This window comes from Cebus imitator, unplaced genomic scaffold (assembly GCF_001604975.1).
Source record: "Cebus imitator isolate Cc_AM_T3 unplaced genomic scaffold, Cebus_imitator-1.0 Scaffold171, whole genome shotgun sequence".
In the NCBI taxonomy this organism is placed as follows: Eukaryota; Metazoa; Chordata; class Mammalia; order Primates; family Cebidae; genus Cebus; species Cebus imitator.
In genome coordinates this window covers 3687681-3713783 of record NW_016107486.1, presented here as the reverse complement: position 1 = coordinate 3713783, position 26103 = coordinate 3687681, and the positions used below count along the sequence as shown (strand labels likewise).

The 26103-nt window shown below is 35.0% G+C and overlaps 1 protein-coding gene across 8 annotated transcripts in view; it reads right to left on the bottom strand.

The window, feature by feature from the left end:
* GRIA4 (glutamate ionotropic receptor AMPA type subunit 4) overlaps nt 1-26103 on the bottom strand; it is a 386448-nt gene that overhangs the window by 86235 nt on the left and 274110 nt on the right. For all 8 annotated transcript variants that reach the window (XR_005202841.1, XR_005202842.1, XM_017544804.2 and 5 more), the window contains exon 5: nt 9022-9075. Coding sequence is in view for 6 of the 8 variants with exons in the window: in XM_017544804.2 (XP_017400293.1) it covers nt 9022-9075 (54 nt within the window). In the remaining 2 variants the exon portion in view is untranslated. The remainder of the gene's footprint in view (nt 1-9021; nt 9076-26103) is intronic.

Genomic DNA, 26103 nt, shown 5'->3' with positions numbered 1-26103 from the left:
ATGTTAGTCTTTATTAAGACCTTGAATAGCTAAAGCCATCTTCAGCAAAAAGAACAAAGTCAGATGCATCACATTATCTGACTTAAGACTATACTATAAGGCTATAGTAACCGTAACACATGGTATTGGTACAAAAATAGACACATAGATCAATGGAACACAAAAATAAAACCAGAAATAAAATCACATACCTACAACCAACTGATCTTTGACAATGTCAAGAAAAATAAACAAGGGGAAAGGATACTCGATTTAATAAATAATGTTGGGAAAACTGGCTGTCCCTATGCAGGAAACTAAACTCCTACCTTTTACCATATACAAAAATTAATATAGATTAAAGACTACATAAGATATGAAAATATAAGAATCCTACAAGAAAACCTAGGGAAAACTCCTCTGGATATTGATCTAGACAAATAATTTATGACTAGGATCTCAAAAGCAAACAAAACAAAACAAAAAAAGACAAATGGGATCTAATTAAACTAAAGAGCTTCTGCACAGCAAAATAATCAACAGAGTAAACAGACAACCTACAGAATGAGAGAAAATATTTGCAAATTATGCATCTGACAAAGTAGTAATATCCAGAATCTATAAGAAACTTAAATCAACAAACAGAAACCAAATAACCCCATTAAAAAAGAGTAAAGGACAAGAACAGACACTTCCCAAAAAATGAAATACAAACAGCCAGTGAACATATGAAAAAATGCCCAACATCACTAATCATCAGAGAAAAAATTAAAACCACAATAAGATGCCATCTCATGCCACTCAGAATGATTATAATGTAAAACTAAAAAAATAGCAGATGTTGGTGAGGATGTGGAGATAAGAGAACACTTAATAACTGCAACTGTTTTTGAGAATGTGAATTAGTCTAACCCTTTGGAAAACAGTATGGAGATTTCTCAAAGAACTACAAATAGAACTACCTTTTGACATAGCAATTCCACCACTGGGTATATAACCAAAGGAAAAGAAATCATTTTTTCAAAAAGACACTGGCACTCATATGTTTATTGCGGCACTATTCACAATAGCAAAGTCATGGAATCAGTCTAAGTGTCCTGAGAAATGATAATCCAAGGGAATAGAGCAAGATAGGCCATTCATGGACTCGTGTGTGGTAGGAAAAAAGATGGTGTGTCTACCAGATGGAGCAAAGAAGCTGGGAGGGAAGGATGCTATCCCTTCTTGCCTAGAGGTAGTTATAAAGGATTCAAAAATTCTGAACAATTCACACACACACACACACACACACACGCACACGTACATCTGTCATCTATCATATCTATTATCTACACATTTTCTATTATTTATCCATCTATGTATGTATATATCTATGTCTGTCCATTATCTATGGTCTATCTATCTATTACCTATCACCTCTTTACCAATTATCTGTCATTTCTCTGTCTTCCATTTATATATCTATCCATTTATCATCTTCGTTTTATACATGGCTCCCTTTTATTGCCACTATTTTAGGTGCCTTATAAAAAGCCACACTTAACACAAAGTATAAAACAGGCCATAGCAAGAAGAGAGCAAAAAGCATACTAAGGAAGTGAATTAATAAAGCCACAGGTATTAGCTCAGAGAAAAGCAAATCGCACGCGCGCGCGCACACACACACACACACACACACACACACACACACACAAACGAGCTTGTAGCCTTTGTAATTCCTTTCTTTCTGTTTTCTCTTAGTATTTAGTAAAGTTTCTTTTGAAATGTGAATATGCTTCAGTTTGCTGAGGGAATGAAGGGAGAGTGTTTGATCTGGTTTTTAATGGAAATAAAATGTGTAGCAATAACCCTGCAGTTATAGTATGAAGTAATGAGGACTTGGAATTGCTTGTCCTTCTGAATGCACCTTGGCCATGGTTTTGGGATCTTCAGATTATTTGTTTATTTCCTCTCTCCCTCCCTCCCATTTTCCTTCCCTCCCTCCATCCCTTCCTCCTCCTCCTCCTCTTTTTTCTTTCATAATGAAGTAGATTGCCTTCCTAACCAATATATGTGTATTGCTGCTTGCCTAGCTAAGAAAAAATAGATCAATCTATGGGCAACTGAGAAAATTTGCTGTCAAGAAGCCCCCATATATGAGCTAACAGCTATTATATGATGAGCTTATTATAGGCCAGGTACTGTGCTAAGCACATTACACAGATATTGATCTAGTTTAGCTTCATAACAAGGTTATGAGATAGATCCTATTATTAATCCTATCCTACAGATATGAAAACAGGCTCAGGAGGCTGAAGAAAAACCATTCAAGGCCATCCAGCAAACGTATGGTAGAGCTAAGATTCCAGCCATTCAAACCACCTCTTGAGTTTGCCTTTTTCACCTTATACTCCTGCATATTGTTATACAGAGGTGTGTTTTAAATTTTTATTAATTATCATAGTATCTATAGGAAAGGCAAGGTGATATTGTACCCCCACCTCCACCAAAAAAACAAAAGCTCAGACTTTGGATTCTACCTCTGTTACTTTCTAACCTTATATCTTCCACATTCAAAATGAGAATGAGAATCTATGGTATCAAGCACACCTGCTTTGAATTCAGAAAATGACCATTATTATCAATTAATTCACTCAACAAATATTTATTTCATGCCTATAATATGTCAGCTAATTTGACAGCTCATCAGTAACATTCTCATTTTGTCGATAAAGAAACTAGACACCAGAAAGTAAGCCTAGGTTTCTGAGACGGGAAAAAAACGCTGTCCATCAATCTCCAGCTAGTAAAATGTCAGATGAATGTTTGTTTGCTTCTATCAGAGTATAGGGCAGACCCACAGGCAGGCAAATAATTCCAATGTTTTCTAAAAGCCACAGTAATTCAACTATTGCATTAGTTGCTAATTGATGACATTATTATTTTCTTTCAACCATGGCTGAAATAGAAGGTCTGCCAAACTTTCTTTCATAACGTTATCCACAGCTGCAGGATAAAGACGCAAAGCTGCAGCCTTCAGAAAAATCATCTGATGTAAAGTCTAGCTGATAATAGTTCACATTTCTCGGGGTCCATCCTGTTCGTATGCTGAAGGTAAACGGAAAAATTGCCATGTCTGATTATAAACCCCTTTCGGTTATGATTTGAATGAATGGTGGTTGGCTCAGTTAATTTCAGCTATGTCTGTTTTGTGTAGGGGCAGTATTTTTCTTTTCATATATTTTCTTAGGACTTAATGTAGGAAATTGATAGTATATAGACTGTGAGGCAGTTTTCTTGGAAACATTTATTTTGGTGGCCATTTTGATTTTATTTTTTATCCAAAGAATATTGTGGAACTGAGAGTTCCTGTGCAACATCATAAAAAATTATTCACTCCACAGTCAGGGGGAAATCAGTGATTAAGTGACTAAATAAATAATGTTTCTGAGGGTAGGGGGAGATCAAGGGAAAGGCTTTCTATTTGTTAAAATGGGCTACTACTTTGCTTGGATTTCACAAGCAAATTCACAATGGCTAATTACCCCTCTCTAGATTAAGCCTGACTTGTTTTTTCTCTTATTTCTGTTTGTAGTTCATACATCCTTTGGTAGAAAATAAAATGTTTAGAATTATAGGTATCAGATAACCTGATGACTATTTATATAAATCTATAGGTCTGTCAACTTATTGCTGTTTAATAAATGCTCATTCTTCAAGTTTTACTTAATTCAGGTAACATTTCTGCTGTATTTGGTATTTCAGTTTCATAGGTTGACTAAATCATATTGAGAGAGCTCTGGTGCAATTAATGGAAGGAACGTCAAATAGAATGGGGGAAATTGCTCCCTTACTATGTTGTAAAAATTAGTTAAGAAATTGACTTAAAGTATGTACTTTTCATGTGCCTGTAGGTAGATGGTAGAGTCAGATATGCTCAATGCAGAAAAGTTAAAAAACGAGAAGCGCAAAGGTAAAATAATATTGCCAAGTTGGTGGAATCTTAACTGGGGTCACTGCATTCCAATAAAAACGTGCTAACTGCAAATTTTGGGAAGCATGTCTACTCTCCATTCTGAAACTAACCAAACACCTAAATGTAGACAAGTAACTTTGCTCCCTGTAACCTAATAATGTCCTATTTCCTTTACGTTTTGAATGTGGCATGAATGGTGTGAGATGGTGGAGGATAGATAATAAATAGATTCAGTTCATCTTTATGCATGCAAAACATTTTATAATTTTTTACCTTTTTAATGATTGAGCCAGGTGTTCTCCAAGATGTAAATTAAATGATACTTTATAAAATAAAAAATCTAAATGAGAACAAGAGTCTAAATATTTGTCTTGCAAATGGGAGAAATGCCAACTGTTTCCTGTGGCTATTGGTGGCCATATTTAAATTATTTGACTGCTAGAGGAGTGAATATCAATATAGAGCTATGTGTTTAATGCTAGGTCCCCTTTACGAGTGCTGTGGGAGATGCTTAAATAAATGGTCACTTGGTGGCATTATTCCCTAAGTTATTTATTTTATTTGTGTTTATTTATTCTTTGCAATCAGGCCAGAGCTTCAAACTTCGATAATTCTGATCCGTGAGATCTTGTGTAAATTACACTGAACCTCATTTTCCTATCTATTAAAAATCTTTTTGAGGCCAAATTAAAGCAATTATAATAATAAAAACAATTGAAATAACATAAGCTGGGTGCTAGAGGATAAGCAGGAGTTCCACAGATAAAGAATAGGCATAAGGACCCTTTTACAAGGTTAAAAAAGAGACATTGTTCCTGCCTTCAGTGAGCTTGCAGTGTGCTAATGTCTTATTTGCAGTTGTGCCACAGGATGTTGGATAGTACCTGGTACAGAGGGTGTATAAAATAATAATTTGATAAATGAAAAAGCAAGAATAAGTTCTATACTATGAGTACACAGGTTAGTTTGAGAGTCCAGAGGAGGGACTATCAAAGTGGATATTTACGGAGAGCTTCCTAACCGTAAATGTGACTGTAACTAACCACTGACTAGGATTGGGTGGGGTAAACACCTCCTGATAGAGATAACAGCCTAAAAAAAGCTGGGGAGAGGAAAGCAGCTTTAGGTGTCTGGGAATTAGTTTGGTCTGAAGAAGAGATGCTTGTGGGGTGGAGTGGGAAAGACTGTGGGGTCAAGTAGGGATAAAACCTTAAAGGGCTTTGTGCATTAAGTTCAAGAGTGCAAATCCTTTTTCCTAAAATATTTAAGTAGAGCAGTGCTTAGGTTTTGATGCTTACTCTGGAAGATGGTGGTAAAAACTGGGGCAATGACTCAGAGTTGGTATAATATGTCATTTGCAGACATTCAAGCTCTGTGGATAAGTGAGACATATATTAGCAAAAGTAGGTTTGGAAAATCCATGGGAATCAGATCATGAAGAATCTGATGTCTTCTACTGTATTTGCAGCCCGGGGCAAATAAAAAATTTAAGCAAATGATATCATACTTGTCTTTAAAAAATAACTGGCAGCTAAATGAAAGAAAAACTAGGAAAGATAAAATCTAGGGCTAAGTAAGGAAGCAATTTTCTTACTTGAATCTCTAAGAAACAGGCCAGGATAAAACAAAAGACAGATAAGGTTTTCTTGACTCTAGTTTCTGGGAAACTTTTGGCACAGAGCTTAATCTATTGAGATATCATGTGCTTTCACCAGTTCCTCCAGATGATGGGTTTATTTTAATAAAACATGCATACACCCACATATAAATCCCATGTAGCACATAGAAAAGAACAAAGAATCTCAGCAATCTTTCATTTCTAACAAGTTTGCTTATACTTAATATGCAATTGTTAAAGATAGTGGCAGAGATAACCAGAGAAATTTCAAGAATCAGGGAGATGCATGCCCATTCAATTAGATATCAGGTATAGTTCATACTATTCAGGTTTGTTAGCTCCCAATGGGCCCTCTTGGACCTTCTGCAGGTTCAGGCTTGAGTATTAAGGGAAAGGATTCCTACTTCTTTTGGTCTGGTTGGAGGCGAGATGCCGGCACAGTGCAATAGCTCCAAAAGCTAAGATCAGAGGAGCATATATTACATCAGTGTATTCTCATTTTATCAGGATAGAATGATGAAAAAGATTGAGTGGTAGTAAATTGAAGAAGAAAAGTTCAACTTACACATAATGGCAAGGCAATCTGAAATAATGCCAGAGAGCATTCACAACCTATTTGCAATCTTACTCACAAAAGAAATTGCCTATTATATTTTTTAAGTACATGAAATATGCTTTCTGTATTTCAGCCAAAGAATTTAAAGACTATAGAAAGCCAATATTTCGGTGTCATTCCTTACTTTGTTCCTTGGTTTAAAAGATTATCAGTTTCAAAGAATCTAAAGAATACCTATATTTAAACTCAGTTTCTCCAGGGAGTTAACCTTGTTTAAATAAGGGAGGTCCTTGGCTTTTACAAAAATGTATGTTTGTAAATTCATGATCCAGTTTCATGCATCACATGTTGATGTCTGCTAAATTTCATTCTTTCCTTTTTCGTAAAGATGGGTTGGACTTCATACCTTCTGCTTTTATATTCTACATTGTGTCTACAGAATATTTTAAATATTCTGGAATATTTGTAACCACCCAATCACAAATAAGAATTGCTTTTGTAGACATCAGTTTTTACTATTACTGTTAAATTACCCTTGATGAGTTGGTTTAGGTATAGCAGTTCCCCATTAATTATAAATTATCAGTGAAATATTTTCTGAGTTTAATTTTTTAGAATATTTATTGCTTGTATATAGACATACAATACACTGTTGTATGTTCACCTTGCATTCTGCAACCCTGCAGAACTTATTAGTTCTACAAATATTTTTTGATTTCTTGGTATTTTTTTTAATATATACAATTGTCTTCCTTTTCAATGCCTTTTATTTATTTATTTTATCTAAATATCAGTAATAGAACCTTCAGTACAATGTTCAACAGAAGTGGTGAGAAGGGACATTCTTTTTTTTTTTTTCCCATTTATTTTATTGCATTTTAGGTTTTGGGGTACATGTGAAGAACATGCAAAATTGTTGCATAGGAACACACGTGGCAGTGTGATTTGCTGCCTTCCTCCCCATCACCTACATCTGGCATTTCTCCCCTTGCTATCTCTCCCCAGCTTCCCACCCCCCACCGTCCCTCCCCTATTTCCCCCCAACTGACCCCAGTGGGTAGTGCTCCCCTCCCTGTGTCCATGTGTTCTCATTGTTCAACACCCGCCTATGAGTGAGAACATGCGGTGTTTGATCTTCTGCTCGAGAAGGGACATTCTTACTTTTGTTACCAATTTTAGGGAAAAATCATTTAGTCTTTCGACCTTAAATATAATGTTGATGTAAGTTTTCATTTTGATGCTGAATTGACTTCACATTTGAGAATCTTATGTACATAGCTCTCAAAAATAGTTGTTGATTGGCTCAACAAAATAAAAACTACTCGTGTTATAAGTAATAGTCCTTTAGGGAAAATGAATAAGTCAATAGAATCCATATTAATGCACTATATTATAATGTATGTAAATGGCCATCACTGATCTAATGATGTGTTACAAACATATCAACAACATATGATAAAATTTGCTTATTCTTAATGAGAGTGATGGTTTTAGTCCCTATTGCAAACAAAAATGTTTTCCTACTACATATACTGGAATGCTACATAACTTAAATATACTACCACTTCCTAGGGCTGTTTGTAATATCCTTTGGAGTGCTATAAATATTAATTCATTCCATCTTATATTGATTTATTTATTTTAATTGCCAACGTAAGCAACTAATTTCTGGAATGACAGTTTATGTATAACACATTATTTTTTTTTCCCTGTCAATTCTATTGTTTGTTAGAATAGTTGACAAAACTTCCTATTTTCTATACAAGTCATTACTTAGAGTCTCATTGTATGATTTCACTGTACTTACAGATATCCCATAATCCTTTTTCTTTTATAGTAATTAATATCAGAATATATTTGTCTTAAAATTTATATTTTTATAAAAAATAGTAAAACACTCAAAACAGCCTACTAAAGGGAATGGAAAACACAAGTCAAAATTGCTCAATATTTCATGATAATCCATTAAGTTGCAAAATTATACTTTAAGAAACACAATATAATAATGGTTCACAGTATATTGCTTTATTTTAATATTTCAGATCCACAATGAAACCCAGTTCATGAAAGACCAAAAATTCCTGTCTCAAAGTGTGACAGTCCACTTGCCATACAGAAATAATGGATAGATCTGACTCTCTTTTGCATCATTTAGCTCCTTTTCTGTTTCAAGCACAAGATAGTCATCAAAAAAATGTGTGGTAAAAATAGGAAAAGGAGAAAACATCATTAACTTCTCCAGTAGAAACCACTTTGAGGGTCAAGCCCTTAGGGCAAATGGTACTCTATGATAAAGCAAGAGTGGATAGACCACTCCATATACAATCTACCCCCTACACTGCATGGTTAACAAGACATATTCAATGAGCCTTGCAGAGATATCTAAAAGGATTTCTCTCAGGCCTTTAAGAATTTCTTAAATATGTGTGTGTCTTATTTATAAGCCATTTGTATATGATATGAAAAAAAGCGGACATAATTTTTTAAAATTTGGATTACTCTCATTTAAAAGATTTGCTTATATAGCCAATTATATGCAGTTATTCTTAAAATTAGAGAACACAAGCTATTAGTTTAGATCATTCTTGTAATTTCCAAATATTGGCTGTCTTATCCATAAAGTAACATTTATCATTTAGACAGAGAAAATTATTTAATTTGACAAGTGGTATTATAGCAAAGGAACCATTATGATTTCTTTTAAAGGTCTCTTTGGCAGACACCAAGCTAATCTGCATAAAAATATATTGAATTCTACATATGAAATTTAATGATCATTGTAATAAAATATATGTTTTATTAAAAACTTAGTAGGTAATGTAATCTATTTATTGAAGCATTATTTTAAGGTACAGTTAAAATAATCTTGTGTGCTTGAGCAATACTTATGAAAAGTAGAGAATAAATTCTTACCAAGTTTGCAATGATATAATGGTAGCCTTTAACATGCTTCCCAACACTTACAATCTGTGAAGATATAAACAAATAAGAGAAAATCAATTTTAATTCACTGAAATATTTTTTTAAAATATTAACTATTTTAGCATAATTCCATGTGGCATCATGATGGGAAAATGATAGTTAAAAAAAAAAGTCATGTATTCTAGTTAAAAGAATTGATAAGCCATATTCAAAATAAGTGGTAAAAAGTACCACTTTTATTTAAATCACATTCTATCAACCTTGTTCAGAAAATTGTTATAATCTCCTTAAAAAGAATGACAATGCTATAAGCCAACGTTTACATATATTTCTCAACAGAATACATCAATATAAAAACTTAAAAATGATTTTCATCCAAAGAATTTAGATGTACTTTACTTATTGATAATTTATAAAAATGGAAGATAGGCTGCTCAGTGTCTTCATCATAGAATAAGAATGATCACCTAAGAGTAGATCGAGCAGGAAGCAAGGTTTTTCTAAGGCACAATCTCTGTGCCTTAGAAATACTCAGTGAATTGTCACTGGCATTCGTAAGCAGTAATGTTTTCTTGTAATTACAAAAAATAAAAAGAAATCAAAAAGCTTTTCTCTCTGTTTGACTCTTTTTTTTTTTTTGAGAATGTTTTCAGGGATGTTTAGGAAATTAGAAACTCAAACATCTTTTTTTTAAAAAAAACTAGAGATCGTTTAAAAGTTCAATTTTATTTTTGCATTAGAGATTACAACTCTCATTCTCTGAAAAACTGAAAATTCCTTCAATATGAACATCTAACTTAAGTTACTAATTAGCAGCTTTGTAACGTCACTGGTGTCATCAGTGATAACAGTGAAAGCCACAATTTTCATGCAGTTTCATTATCAAAGACAAAAATTAAATTATTTTAAGCATTTTAATATCCCATAAAAATAATTCTGTAATTGGGTGACTTATGTATGAAATATAGGAAAACTCTTAACACCAGAATATATGATAGACATAGAGAGTAGAAGAATAGTTATCAGAGGCTGGGAAGGGTAGTGAGGGTGGGAGGGAGGTGGGAATGGTTAATGGGTACAGAAAAAAATAGCTAGAAAGAATGAATAAGACATGCTATTTTATAGCATAACAGGGTCACTATAGTCAATAATAACAAATTTTACATTTAAAAAAATAACTAAAATAGTGTAATTGGATTTTTTATAACACAAAGTATAATGCTTGAGGGGATGGATACCTCATTCTCTATAATGTGATTATTACTCATTGCATGCCTGTATCAAAACATCTCATGGATCCCATAAAAATATATATACTACTATCTACCCGCAAAAATAAAAAATAAAATAAATAAATTCAGAATACATGAATTGTGCCGGAAAAGAGTTTTGTGTACATGGCTATTGTGAAATAAAATTTTTGCTCATCTTAGGTTCTTGTTTTGATTAAATTCAAGACATTTCTGTTTTTAATGTTCTCCAGTGTCACTACAAGTTGTTTAGATTTTTAATTATTAATTTCTGTTCATATTATTTAGGATTTGTTGTACTTCCTGACTTTGAAGGCTGATTGCCCTTTAACAATCCTGGGAAAGTCACAGCCAATATCTCTTAAAATAATCTTCCAAAGATGTTTTCTGTCTGCTTCTAATAGATACTGCAATGTTGGTATTACTGGCCTGGGTCCACTTTTATGATAAGTTCTCAAATTCTAGATTCCCAGACACAGGGTGTGGTGTAAATTCAAAATACAATCTGTCTCAAGAATGAGGCTGTGACGACAAATTCTCAAGGAAGATATTTTCCTCACCATACTAAGCCTACACCAAGGCAGAAAACACTTAGGTGACTCTGTACAGGTGAGAGAATTTTTTCACCTACACCCTTTTCTTGAGCTGTTGCCCTACAGTGGTCTGGTTTTATGTATTAACTTGACTGAACCCAAAGCTTCTGTTCTTGAGAAACCATTAAATGCCCAATCAGCCTACCCAGTCTGGCAATTTCCTTCATCACAGCTGCCTGTCATTCTTGGCCCCTGAAGATTTTCTTTACTTTCTTGGAATATTTTACACAAACTTTCTCTTGTTTTATATTGCCAGATTTATGTAGTCCACAATTTATCTACAATAGAACTTTCCTTGAGAATCTTACCCTGAAGATGACGACAAGCAACAAATAGATGGGATTGTGGAGAAAGCTCAGTTTATGAAATAGTTGAATTAGGTGGCATATTGGGCAATCTAGACCTGAGTGATTTAGCATGGGTGGAGCAGGATGGAGCCATCTTATTCTGTGAGAGTCTCCAGTCTAGCTTGTGCAAAAGATAATTATCAGCGGAATGCTTGATGGTACTAAGGCAGGAAGTGGCATATTCTATTATGAAGCCTACTACAGATTCCTGCTATTTGGCTTCAGCGGGGGTTGTTGCCACTCAGCAATCCTTTATTTATCTCTTTCTGATTAACTTTTTCTGGTGTGGCTGTTGAGGTTTTTGCACTCTCTCAAAGCCCCTGTCCCCCCATTTCTTGACACTCTCAGCTTTTGATTTCTTTGTGACTGCAGTCAAAAATATGTCAGTTTTATTTTTAAAAAATCCATCTTAAGTGCAAATACTTGTAAATGTTACAAAGATGTGGAATCAATAAAAATTCTGCACTGGGTGTCTCCATAAAGAACTCATTGTCCATTCAAGATTGTCTAGCAAAAAATTATAATAAATTAAAACTTACACTATGCATTTTCAAAGGGTGAGGACTTATAATATCAGAAGGAGCTGAAAGGGACAAAATTCCTGGCACAAAAGGTCTTGCAGAGCTCCATATGCATCAACATTCTGGAAATTGACAGCTTGGGGAGTAGGGATCTGGAGGTTTATTTACCTGGCTGGTGATGCTAGAGGCATCACTATCTCTGCTGACCCAGATCCTGGCTGGGGAAAAAAGCAAAAAACTAAAAACAAACGTACTGCACAAACACTGTGAAGTTCTCATTTCCTTAGTTTCTTTGTGAAAAAATTCAATGTACAATCCATTGAGTAGCCCCTGTAAACAGGGTGTTGTTTATTTTTAAATGATTGTGTAAAACTGACAATGTCATGGTTGTGGTTTCACATGGCTTTCCTTATCTCAACAAAGGTGAAGAATAACTTCTGTAAAGAATAAATTTGAATGAGTTGACTCTGGGTGCAGACCAAACTTTGTATCACCTATGTAATTTGAAAAAATATATATAAATAGGGAAAATAAACAGTTTCAGAGATAGCAATATAAAATAGCACTGTCTTCACACAAGTGTGGCTTGCTTAGTTGTCATGGGAAAACAATGCCTAGGGTGAGTACTTGGTTGTAAAATTGTTTTGCAAACAAACAACAGACTTAAACTACAACCTTGTAATATAACAGTAGGACTTCAGTTTCAGGACTGTGATATAAAAATGGGGTGGAAAAAACAAAGCACTTCAGACCAAAAGACAGAAAATGCAGGGGCAGAGAATCTGCATATTTTATATTTTAAAAAGAAACAGAGGGTGCAACTAGACTAAAAATAATGATCAAGTGTCTGTTTAGAGTTCTGTAGAATAGGTTAGGAAGGATATCTAAGTTATATCAATTATACACTCTCAACGATGATTAACCTTACCAAAATAAAATGTTTAAGAGAAGTGACTAATTGATTTCTGTAATTACTTTTTTCCCCTGAATGTGTGTTTTTGTTTGTTTTATTTTTGTTTTTTAAGAAGCAGAGCATTGTTTAGGAATATCCATGGTGCTGGTCAAATAGTTAAGTTCTATAATCAGGCAATCAGGACTATGCATATTAATAAGGTGAATGCCAGGTACAAACACTGTAATTTTTAACTGCATTATTAACAAATTATGGCATAACCAGTCTTCAAGAATGCAACTTCCAAATCCTTATTCATTGATGGAAGTTGGAGAAAAGTGAATCAGGATACTTTCCCATGTCGACTTCACTTTTCAGTTCAATTTAGTTCAACAAATGTCAATGGAGTGCCTCATACCTATAAGATTAAGGCCAAGAGATTTAAGGATTATAAAGATAAGTCTGTCAGTGTTGCTGTTACAAGGGTGTTTATTATCTCATAAGGGGATGAGACTCAAACAGAAATGGCTACTAACATAGAACAGAATAAGGTGAATGCACTGGGTTTCAAGAAGTTATAACACTTGCTTAAGAGAACAAGGCAGACTTTTAAGAATGAATAGACGCTAAATAAATATTGATTCAAGGAATGAATAAAGAAATTAATCAGGATATAAATTTCAAAAACACTAGTATATTAAGGTCAATTTGAGACTTGCAAATGAAGGATAGTTTGGCCTTTAATACACAATCAGAATTTACATTAATCCTTTATGTATCAGTGGTTTATAAAGTACTCAGGAGTCCTTCTATAAAAGTTGCTGTGTATTATTTCTAACTATTACTACTAGGCTGTAATAATTCTATTGAACATAGTCTTCCAACTAAAGAAATGTAATGGCACACTAAAGTAGGAATAATTTTGGTTTTTCTCTTAATTTGTTCTTGTAAGTTAGCTGGAAATTCCTCTTTCAATTTTTATCATATTTCAAAAAATTCAGTGACGGGGGAAAATGGCACAACATATTCAGAGGTGTTAGGGCCATGATACTGGTAAATGTTGTAAACTTACTGTCATGAGGGCAGTCACTTTCACTAGTCCTCTTTTTCTATAGAAATTCCAAACTCCCAAATATTCCCCAAATGTTGATTTTCAAAATGCTTTAAAGTATTTTACTGTAGATAAAATCAAAAGTTTTAGTGTCACTTCAGTTCCATCAAAATAAAAATATAAGGCAAGAGACTTTTGCAAACAAACAACAGACTTAAACTATAACCTTGTAATATAACAGCAGGACTTCAGTTTCAGGGCTGTGAAGTAAAATGGGGTGGGAAAAATAAAGCATTTTAGACCAAAAAGAACTATGGATGTTTAGTGTGATATGAGATTTAGGACGAGGCTAGGTAATGTAAATTCTTATCAGATATTTTAAAAGAAATGATATACAAATGCACATACACATTTGTGTGTGTGTCTGTGACACACAAACGCCCCTGCGTACACAATACCAACACACAGACCTACAGGGCGTGTGTGTGTGTGTGTGTGTGTATGTGTGTGTGTGTGTGTGTGTGAGGGTGTTCATTTTCTTCTGTACTTGGAGATGTTAGAAATTATGGAAGTTTCTAATTAGGAAGAACTCTTTTTTGGAGGAAGGAGAGAAGACAGTTTTCCATAAAGGGAATGGCTGCCTCTCAAAGTAGTGATCTCACTGTCACTGGAAGTTCCTAGCAAAGTCTGACTGACTTCCAGTGAAAGATGTTGGGATAGGGTGCTCCTGTGGGTGACAAAGTCCTGTTATAGCCATACAGCACAATGTCTGTATGGTCAGTCACTGAAATAGACACTGTGAATGTCTTGCCTCTGAATGTGCCCTTGCTATCTCAATGCATACTTGCTCACCTTCCAATTGCCGCACCTGAATTTCCTTGCCTCAAGGTTTTCTCTGGTCTACAGAGCTGACATTGCCCTTGGAGAGGGAAGAGTTTATAAGTGCCAGAGCATTAATGCTCCTCCTTCCCAGCAGCCCACATAAAATTACTGAGAGGAGTTGGCACATAAGTACTCCAACTCCGTTGCCCCACAAGTGACATGATTCCGAAGTGTTTGTTTTACACTAAACTCCTCCAGTAATTAGTTTACATTCACTCCAGATGGGATTAACCCCCTGTCACCCAGATGGTAATTTGCTTGATAAATGCACTTTTCATTGACTGCATTGCTCTACTACCTTTAAGCCTGTTCCTTACCTCCCAAACAAACTGCGCACAAATCTTTCTTTTAAGGTCAGCTTCTAGCAGAAATCAACTATAACAGTCTCCAAGTAAAAATCTGAACCAATGTAGCAGTAGAATTGTTAATGTGAAAAAAATACCTTTGTTGGCTAATTATCTCAAGTTTTCATCTTTGTAGCATAATATATTTATGTTATATTCAAATACTTACTCTCTAGGTATAATAAGAAACATAGGTTGCATAAGTTACCATACCTCTATTTAGATATCTAAATTGTTGAAAAAGGTTTACTCTCTCACATAGGCTAATATGAATGATTCGGTGTCTTTATTTAGTAAATTATTTCTATTCCTAACAAAATTTTCACCTTCAAACTGTTCTCACTTATTAATACCCATTCTTAGTATTGTTATTTTTTATTTCTTTTCCTGACTTTATTCCAAATGTTAAAAAAAAAATGAACATCAGTTCCATCCCTTCAGTACAGATTTTAGATCACTTGTATGCACCTTTCCCCAATTTTATTGATTTGCAAATTGAGTGCCCTACAAGAGATATGGTTTGAATAGGGTCCTAGAACTATAGAGTAAAAGGCAAGGACTGAAATTCAGTTGCTTGATTCCTGGTCTTTTGTTCTTTCTATGCCACCCCTTTATCCATCATGGAACTGCCAATGGCTATTGAAAAGCACTTATTGGATAATAAGATTCTCATCATCTCAACCATGGACAATTGTCAGCAAAGCTCCATTTTGATTTAATAGTATTTTAATTTAGTGAGATTTAAAGTATTTACAAAGAGGTGTAGAACATTGTATGGCATTTGTGATTATGAGTTTGAAACACATGTAATAGTTTGAAAGAGCCATTAGAAGCATGCTTTTTTGAAATTAAAGAGATATTTATAAGAAACAATATAAATAAAATTTTAAGAAGATGTAGGTAGAAGGGGTAATTTCTCTATTCATAAACAATTACATTAAATAAATATAGTCATTAAGTGACGAAGCTGGAACTCCATCCAGGTCTTTGGACTATAATTTCCATACTACTTTCACTACACCCTATTTCCTTCTTTAGACCACAGAAATTCAGACTTATTTTTGGCCAATATTGATATATCTTTCATAAGAGAAAAATGAATAAAATATATGTCTGTGAGAATAACTTTCTCTATCATATTAGATATTTGATGAATACCAAACATGTTTATGAGAAATCCCAGCTTTCTCATAATGAAACAAATACACAATTCTTTTTCTTGCAAATAATCTCTTGTCTGAACATATTGCTTATTTGAATAACAATATATACACAAGATGTTCCTAATTCCATTTTGCATAGGACTAAGACAGGGACATACAGATGGAGAATTATCAGGTAAACTTTAATGAATCCTAGCCTGGGTTTGCAATTTCTTCATGTATACGTAATAAAGCAAATTAGCAGAAAAGCTTAAATAATCTGGATTTAGTTTTGTGTAGCTTGTACTTTTCCAAATGTATATTAAAATGACAGTTTATGTGCATATTTTAAATATAATGCAAATCTAACTCAGTCCAATAGATAATTCTATTTATGTGCAACAAGCTTAAAGTACTCAATTAAAAATTAAACTACTGGGAACCTGGGCAAGATGGCTGAATAGGAGCAGTTTTGATCTGCAGCTCCCAGCAAGATCAATGCAGAAGGTGGATGATTTCTGCATTTCCAACTGAAGTACCCGGCTCATCTCACTGGGACTGGTTAGATAGTGGGTGTAGCCCACAGAGGACCAGCAAAGCAGGGTGGATTGTCACCTCACTTGGAAAGCACAGGGGTTAGGGAACTCCCTCCCCTAGCCAAAGGAAGCTCTGAGGGTCTGTGCCATAGGGAACTGCGCATTCAGGCCCAGATATTACACTTTTTCCATGGTCTTTGCAACCTGCAGACCAGGAGATTCCCTTGGGTGCCTACACCACCAGGGCCTTGGGTTTCAAGCACAAAGCAGGGTGACCATTTGGGCAGACACTGAGCTAGGTGCAGGAGGTTTTTTTTTTAATACCTCAGTGGTGCTTGGAATGCCATCAGAACAGAATCATTCAATGGAAAGGGGGCTGAAGTCATGGAGCCAAGCGGTATAGCTCAGTGGATCCCGCCCCCATGGAGCCCAGCAAGCTAAGATCAACTGGCTTGAAATTCTCACTGCCAGCACAGCAGTCTGAAGTCAACCTGGGATGCTCGAGCTTGGTGGGGGCAGAGGCATCGGCCATTACTGAGGCTTGAATAGGTGGCTTTTCCCTCACAGTGTAAACAAAGCTTCCAGGAAGTTCAAATTGCATGGAGCCCGCTGCAGTTCCAGAAAGCTGCTGTAGCCAGGCTGCCTCTCTAGATTCCTCCCCTCTGGGCAGGGCGTCTCTGAAAGAAAGACAGCAGCCCCAGTAATGGGCTTATAAATAAAACTCCCATCTCCCTGGGATGGAGCACCTGGGGGAAGGGGTAGCTGTGGGCACAGCTTCAGCAGAATTAAACTCCTGCCTGCTAGTTCTGAATAGAGCAGTGGGTCTTCCAGCACAGTGCTTGAGCTCTGCTAAGGAATAGACTGTCTCCTCAAGTGGGACCCTGACTCCCATGCCTCCTGACTGGGAGACGCTTCCAGCAGGGGTGGACAGACATCTCATACAGGAGAGCTCCGGCTGGCATCTGGAAGGTACTCCTCTTGGACAAAGCTTCCAGTGGAAGGAACAGGCAGCAGTCTTGCTATTCTACAGTCTCTGCTGGTTATACCCAAGCAAGCAGGGTCTGGAGTGGACCTCCAGCAAACTCCAGCAGACCTGCAGCAGAGGGGCCTGACTGTTAGAAAGAAAACTAACAAACAGAAAGAAATAGCATCAACATCAAAAAAGGGACATTCACACAAAAATCTCATCTGAAGGTCACCAATGTCAAAGACCAAAGGTAGATAAATCCATGATGATTAGGAAAAACCAGTGCCAAAAGGCTGAAAATTCCAACAACCAGAGCACCTCTTCTCTCCAAAGGATCACATCTCTTCACCAGCAAGGGAACAAAACTGTATGGAAAACGAGTTTATGAATTAAGCTCAAGGAAATAAGAGAGGACACAAACAAATGGAAAAGCATTCCATGCTAATAGATAGGAAGAATCAATATCATGAAAATGGCCCTATTGCCCAAAGTAATTTATAGATATAGTGCTATTCCCATGAAGCTACCATTGACTTTCTTCAGAGAATTAGAAAAAAGTACTTTAAATTTCATATGGAACCAAAAAAGAGGCCACATAGCCAAGACAACACTAAGCAAAAAGAACAAAGCTGGAGGCATTACAATACCTGACTTCAAACTATACTACAAGGCTACAGTAACTGAAGCAGCATGGTACTGGTACCAAAACAGATACATAGATCAATGGAACAGAACAGAGGCCTCAGAAATAATGCCACACATCTACTGTCATCTGATCTTTGACAAACCATACAAAAACAAGCAATGGGGTAAGATTTCGCTATATAATGAATAATGTTGTGAAAACCTGCTAGCCATATGCAGAAAACTGAAACTGGACCCCTTCCTTAACACTTTATACAAAAATTAACTCATGATGGATTAAAGGCTTAAACCTAAGACCTAAAACCATAAAAACCCTGGAAGAAAACCTAGGCAGTGCCATTCAGGACATAGACATGGGCAAATATTTCATGACTAAAACACCAAAAGCAATGACAACAAAAGCCAAAATTGACAAATGGGATCTAATAAACTGAAGAGCTTCTGCACATCAAAAGAAACTATCATCAGAGTGAAGGGGAAACCTACAGAATGGAAGAAAATTTTTGCAATCTATCCATCTGAGAAAAGGCTAATATCCAGAATCTACAGTGAATTTAAATAAATATTCAAGAAAAAAACAAATAACCCCATCAAAAAATGGGTGAAGGATATGAACAGACACTTCTCAAAAGAAAGCATTTATGTGACCAACAAACATGAAAAAAAGCTCAACATCACTGGTCATTAGAGACATGCAAATCAAACACACAATGAGTTACCATCTCATGCCAGTTAGAATGATGATTATTAAAAAGTCAGCAAACAGCAGATGCTGGAGAGGATGTGGAGAAATAGGAATGCTTTTACACTGTTGGTGGGAGTGTAAATTAGTTCAACCATTGTGGAAAACAGTGTGGCGATTCCTCAAGGATCTAGAACTAGAAATACCATTTGAACTAACAATCCCATTATTGGGTATATACCAAAAGGATTATAAATCATTCTACTATTAAGACATATGCACACACATGTTTATTATAGCACTATCCACAAGAGCAAAGACTTGGAACCAACCCAAATGCCCATCATTGACAGACTGGATAAAGAAAATGTGGCACATATACACCATGGAATACCATGAAGCCATAAAAAGGATGAGTTCATATCCTTTGCAGGGACATGGATGAAGCTGGAAACCACCATTTTCAGCAAACTGACACAGGAACAGAAAACCAAACACCTCATGTTCTCACTTATAAGTGGGAGCTGAGCAATGAGAACACATGGACACAGGGAGGGGAACATCACACACCAGGGCCTGTCAAGGGGTGGAGGGCTGCAGGAGTGATTGCGTAAGGAGAAATACCTAATGTAGATGATGGGTTGGTGGGTGTGGCAAACCACTATGGCATATGTATACCAATGTAACAAACCTGCACGTTCTGCACATGTATCTCAGAACTTAAAAACAAAAGTCTAAGATATTCTAGATTTTAAATCTAAGATATTCCTGTGAAAAAATTCTCAGTGAATTAAAAATAAAAAATTAACAGTTCATTTACATACAAAAATTAAACTATTCACAGTATAGTTCAATGGTATTTACATTTTATGGTATACTTTTTGAACATGATAACTCCAAGGTTGTAGTGTATAGAGTTAATTTTGTTTAACCAGAAAGTCGAATATCTAATTTCTTGAGATGTCTCTAACTGGATATATCATTATGAAGAAATATTTGCTGAATTTTAATGTTGAATATGTTGAAGATGAAATTGTTCGACCATGGAGTTCACAAGCACCTGGTGATGATTTTGTTCATAGGATGGATGAACTTTTAAGATCCAGTCAACCTGAGAGTCTATGATTCTGTGATTTTCCAGTGTAGACTGTGTGAGCCATTGGCTCTGGGAGGCTTCTGTTAATATATGATGTTCTCATCCTGGCTTCTTCCTTTTATGTATCTTTTCTTTGTGATATTTGAGATATAATCATCTGAAATTTCTTTCTTCTTTCATTTTTCTTAAGTTTCTTTTTATTTTCATGGATGAATATAAAGCAAATAAATTGTAAAGAAGTGGCTGCAAAGAAAGTGTTTTATGGCCAATTTTACAAAGAACACTAGGTTAAATAAGGTTTAAGAGGTTTCTTTGCCATAGGAATATTTAGAGACTTGAATACGCTAATATACGGTGAAATCTCAAGAGCTAGAGTATGCAGTTCTTTAGAGCAGTTTTAAAAGGTTGTTTAAGGACATTCTTCCTAGAGCATTATCTTTCACTCACCTCCTTAACTTTCACATACATTTCACATTTTATGTTGCTTCGGCATAAGCATAAATGTTACTTTAGTAGAATTTTCTTATTTTCCTTCATTGTTGATAGTCTATATCCACAACAATGACTCAATTAGACTATAAAATACATTCTGTTCATAATTTTGGAGGTAATCTCCTTCAATAATAAATAACTTCAGCTAATAACATTTTTGGTCAGGGTTTTACATTTGCATGTTTTAAATTAGATTTAACATATGAAATTGTGATTGATTCTGAAATTCATATTACTCCACAGTCACTCTCTTTGCTTTTATTCGCTTTGCCTTTAATTCAGCAAGTATTTTTTTTTTTTTGAGTTTATTTGGGTTTTGTTATCCTATACTTCAAATAGGTAATAGACAACGAGCTCCCTCTGAAGTGGATTCATAAAGACACAGATTTAAGTAGATGCCCTGTCTTAATAAATCAGTTAGACCCATTTAGATTTGTTCAAATGATTACCTCCAATATTATTTTAAAAAATAAACCATAGGTCTACTATAATGAAAAAAGGCAAAAAAAAAAATAACTGCTTCCTAATAAACTAGATTGACCTATTTGCTGTGGATATGCAATTTTTGTATAGTAAGCTCAGTTTATTTTGCCTATGTTTGCCCATAGGTCAGTCAAAACTTAAAGGCTAGTATTCATATTGACTAGCAATACTATTAAAATTGCCAGAACAAATTCATTTTTTAAAAACCCTAGACTAGTTATATTTCTTAAAATCTTAACAAAAATGGTGTTTGGCAAAATAGACATTTAATAAACAAATTTAATACATAAATAATTTCTCATTATCACTATTTGGCATTATATATTTGTTTCTTTATTGTGTAGCTCCCCCACTAAAATAAAAATTCCAGTGTAAAGGGGCTTTTCCTGAGCTTAAGACATGCCTGGCCTGACCTGTAACAGGCACTCAATGTATATTTAAGTAGATGTCAAATAAATTACACACTGGTATAAATGTGACTGTAAAAAATACAGTCTACAGATGAAGTATCATTGCTTATTTGGTACACAGCTTAGTCACCAGGTTCACTGCTCAATATTTGGCTTTCTACCTTCTGGTTCATTCTCTATGTTGTCATTAGAATTATGACTCTAAAACATGATGTTTAAAACATCATGTTTAAAAACATCCAATGACATCTATGATGCAATGATGAATTTAAAACTTCCAAGAAAAGCCCATAAGGCCCCTCATAAACTGTTTTCAGTTTTCCTTGGCCTTCTCATACCTCCTGCAGTTAGGCTCCAACCACATTCACTTCTTTCCCAGGACAGGAATCGCTCTCCTATTACTCTGTTCTCACAAATGCCATCTTCCTTGAATACTCTTTCCCAGCGTTTCTGCCTGGGGAATTCAAACTCCCCTTTCAACAATTTGCTTCTGTCTTTTTTTTTTTAATTGCACCTACCCACATTGTGCTGTGTTATTTGATTGTGTTCATTTATTTTTCTTTGTATTCAGTGTTCCTTCACAGCATCGACTGAAATTTATGTAATTTATATGCAGTGCTTGGAAATTAGTAGGTGCTGGATAAAGGTGTGTTAAATAAACGACCAAATGGATAAGTGTTGTGGTACATGTATAAGAAAGGAAAATAGTAGAATGTGCTAGGCAGAGACAAGAAAATTTGTTTCTATTGTGTTACTGCATAATATTTATATCATTATATTATGAACACAAAATTAATTATAAAAATAGAATTTATATATTTCATCACACACATGTATTATATATATATTTATATATATGTCTAGACTTTGGATGAATAGAACTTTTGGTTTATGTGCACTGGGGAAAAAAACTTCAAAAATAGAAAATAATGTCTTATATTCAATCTTAATCCATCTTTCATTTTTCTTTTTACCAGCAATTATGTGAACCTTATCATTATTATTTTGGTAAAAATGACAGTACTTCATTTCCTTCTAATCTTAAACTTGTCACAGGTTGTATATGAGATTGGAGAAAATCTGTATCAGTAGGGAACTAGTAATTATGTGGCTAATCTTGAGGGAAGGGTTAGAAATGAATTTGTTCTATTACTTTTCTGACTGAATCAAAGGGAGTGAAACAATGTATCACTTCATTTCCTGGAAGAGAGTATACTTTATTACTGAACTGTTTAATATAAATACTGTATAATTTATAAAAATGTAGTTACATTTATGATGTTTACAAGATTCAGAAAAGTGTCCTCCAAGGTACTGTTGAATGTTTTGCTTCCCTTTGGTTAATCTCACTGCCTTTTAAACATTTGAGGAGTAAATGCAAAATTCTACTTGAATAATTATGAAATTATTCTCTCTTTTCTACTTAATGAGGAATATTACTTACCTCTCCCTAAACCACAGTAGATACTTCTATGCAGCTGCTTTTGATTTAAGGCTAGAAAAACTAATTCATTTTATATCTAAAATTTTCAAGCAGATTTTCCTTTAACTTTGTAAAAGGAGCTGAAGTTTTGGATGTTTCTGTCAAAAACAATAGTAGAAATTGTTCCAATAAGTGTTCTTGCAGCATCAACTAAAACATATTTAGTTGAACCTAACCTAATTACAAAATTCACAATTCTTCCCAGACAAAAGCACTTGCATTCTGACAATCATGTTTTTCTTCTTCCTTGAAAAAACTTATATCCTTTGCCTCTTTCACTTTTCCTTTTATTTCATCCTATTTTTTACTTGATAAGGATGTGAGGTGTGACTGTAACCATGGTAACAGTCGCTAGGAGACAATTAGACACCCCTTTCTAACCCCCACCAATTCCATTTGCAGTAGTCCGACAGATCTGTAAAGGTGTTTCTGTTTTCTATGAAAATGACAAACCTAGTGCATCATAATGGGACTTGCACATTCGAATCAGTTCTGCTAAAAAGTAATATTAAAGAAGTAAAATTCACCTTCTTAGCATAACCTCACATCTTTTGAGTTTCTTCTTACTTTATTGTAGATCCGGACTGAGTAAATCTTGATATGTAAAAGGAGCTTTATAATGAAGCAAAGCAGCAAGCTCTGCCAGTACTGCAGTGAGGGAAATTGCTGATACGATTTCTTTGCGGTAGTAATTTCTTTGGGTTCCTGACTTGTTCCTGTTGCATCTCGCCAATTGTTACTTTAATATATGGAAATAAAACTCTTGCTTTTCTTCAGCCTGTACAACAAACCCTGGGATATGTAGGTGTCACATAATCTTGGACAGGTGAAATTCTTGGCAAGAAAGCCTCCCAGGTAATTGAAGGCTTCCCTTAAACACATACAAAATGTGTCTCCTTCCTGTGTCTTCAAGTGAGGCTCATTTAGACTTCCAATTTACTCAACAATTATTTTGTGAACACCTATTGTCACTAGGGAATGTGTGGGTAACAATAAGCATAGACTCTGCCCTGGTGGAGATACGATTTCAATAGGAAGGATAGACAACTAAACTAGCATAACGCAAGGAATCTACATTTCTGCTACCTCCAATCTTTACAGCTTCAACTTTGCCTGTTGCTCCATTTCAGCTTCCACTTTTGCTTTATACCCAATCTTGATCAGTTTTTGAGCATTTTCAGATCTCATTTCTTTACGGTTCATCTGATCTTTGAATACCCTTACCCCTTTTCTCTGGCTAGGAAAATCCAGTGCATTTTCAGTTTAAATGCTTCTTTTCTCTGTGAAACATTTGGGACTCCCTTGATTATACTTAGCTACCCCATCTTCTGGATTCTTCATGCGTTTTTATAATATCTCAGTTTCTGAAGCCATCAAATTGTCTTGTAATTATTTATGAATGTTTCTGAGTTCCCAGCTTGAATATAAACATTGTGTAAGGACCATGAGTTGTTCACCTTTGTACAGAAGGCGTTTGCAGTGCCTAGAACCATGTCTGGCATACAAATGTTAAATGAATTTATGAGGTGTCAAGTGCAGAGCTGCTCCACCTACAGTTGTTGGCTTATTCCTGCTGTCAAGAGTGTATGCCACTGAATCCTTCTATATAGATGATTTAAATAAAGTTGTTATCTCCAATGATGAGATCTCTCCTGTAATGACTCTTCCTCCTTATAACTATAGCTAGCTTCCTTCTTATTATTGTGCTTCTTTTTGTTTCTTCTGTCTCTTATAGTTTTGTTTTTGAGGGTTTTGTTTTGTTTTGCTTTTTTGGCTTTGGTATAAAAAAGAGACCTATGGCCATTAGCCAGTAACAAAAATGTTCCTTTCCTTTTAGGCAATGATTCAACCAGTTATGGGATACAGAGGCAGGCTCTTCAAGCCTTTGGCTGCTTTTAACGCTTTATTCAATATAAAGACATTTTGGGAGTTCGGGGGGAACTGGCAGAGTTGTAGATTTGGTACGATTCCTAATGTTTGAGAGTTGTGAAAATTTGCAAATGCAGACTCTAGATAAATAGGCCTTTACTAAGTATTGCCATGCATTTGACCATTTGACAAAAATTCTGAGTCCTGACATCTCGCTTAGGTGGTACTAGACACGATAGGTGCCTTAGTCTTAGAATAAGTTAGCTGGGATCATGTCCACATTTAATCTCTTACATGCAAATGGCCACATTTATGTTTGTGAGAAATTTCCCTCTCTTTCTAACTGATCTTGCCCTGAGGTAGGATTATTGGCTTCTTTTGGTCACAATAAGCCTCTGAGAGGTCAGTCCTGGCTTTTAGGCTTTTTTGATTGATTTGCAAACAGTGTGGGAAGGTCACTGGTTTTGGCAGTAATCTGAGATTCACATTGTGTCTGATGGGACACTGAATTCCCTTTCATATAATGAAAGTGGTAATACTGCTGAAAGGGGTTCCAGTTAAATCTGAGGTATGTGATAAAGAGGCAGTTTAAGATACCCGTGAGTGAACTGTAGAGAAATTTTTCTCCATTGTTTTGTTAAATATCTACTTTATACTGTAAGATCAGTCCGTACTATCTTTCTCCATACCTTAAATACATCCATAGTGCTTACTGGGATCAATATTGTTCTAGTTCTCTATCAAATGTCTTTGATATCACCATCTATTTAATAATAACTAGCATCCATGGCAAAATCCCCAAGGCAGTGCAAGATCCTTTATCACTTTCTACATAATGTATTTCTAAAAGAAATAATATGTTTTAGTAGGATTTTAGGAAACACTTTTGGTTTAAACCCTAGTTAACCAGACAGGAGTTACTAACTATAGCAGAAAATGTATCCGTTTTGTTTATTGTTACATCTTCAGTAGAGCATAGGACCTGACTATATATATATATGTATATATATATAATATATACACACATATATTTATATATATGTGTGTGTATGTGTATGTGTACATGTATGTATATATATATATATATGCATATGCAGTGTCACAGACAGACAGACACACAAACACACACATAGTGGACACTTAACAAATGTTCGTAGAATGAATACATATCCAGAAAAGGACACCTGAGTGAAGTTTTACTATTAATATATGCTTCTTTTAAGATATATCCCATGCATAAAATGATACATTGCTTTAGGATCAAACAAACTATCAAAAAGACTTCACTAGAAACAGCATTATTGACTTTTAGAGAGAGCAAGGGTTTTCAAGATTATCTCAGCTTGAGCATCATTATTTAAAGTGAGAAGAATCACAGGTGGCAAGTT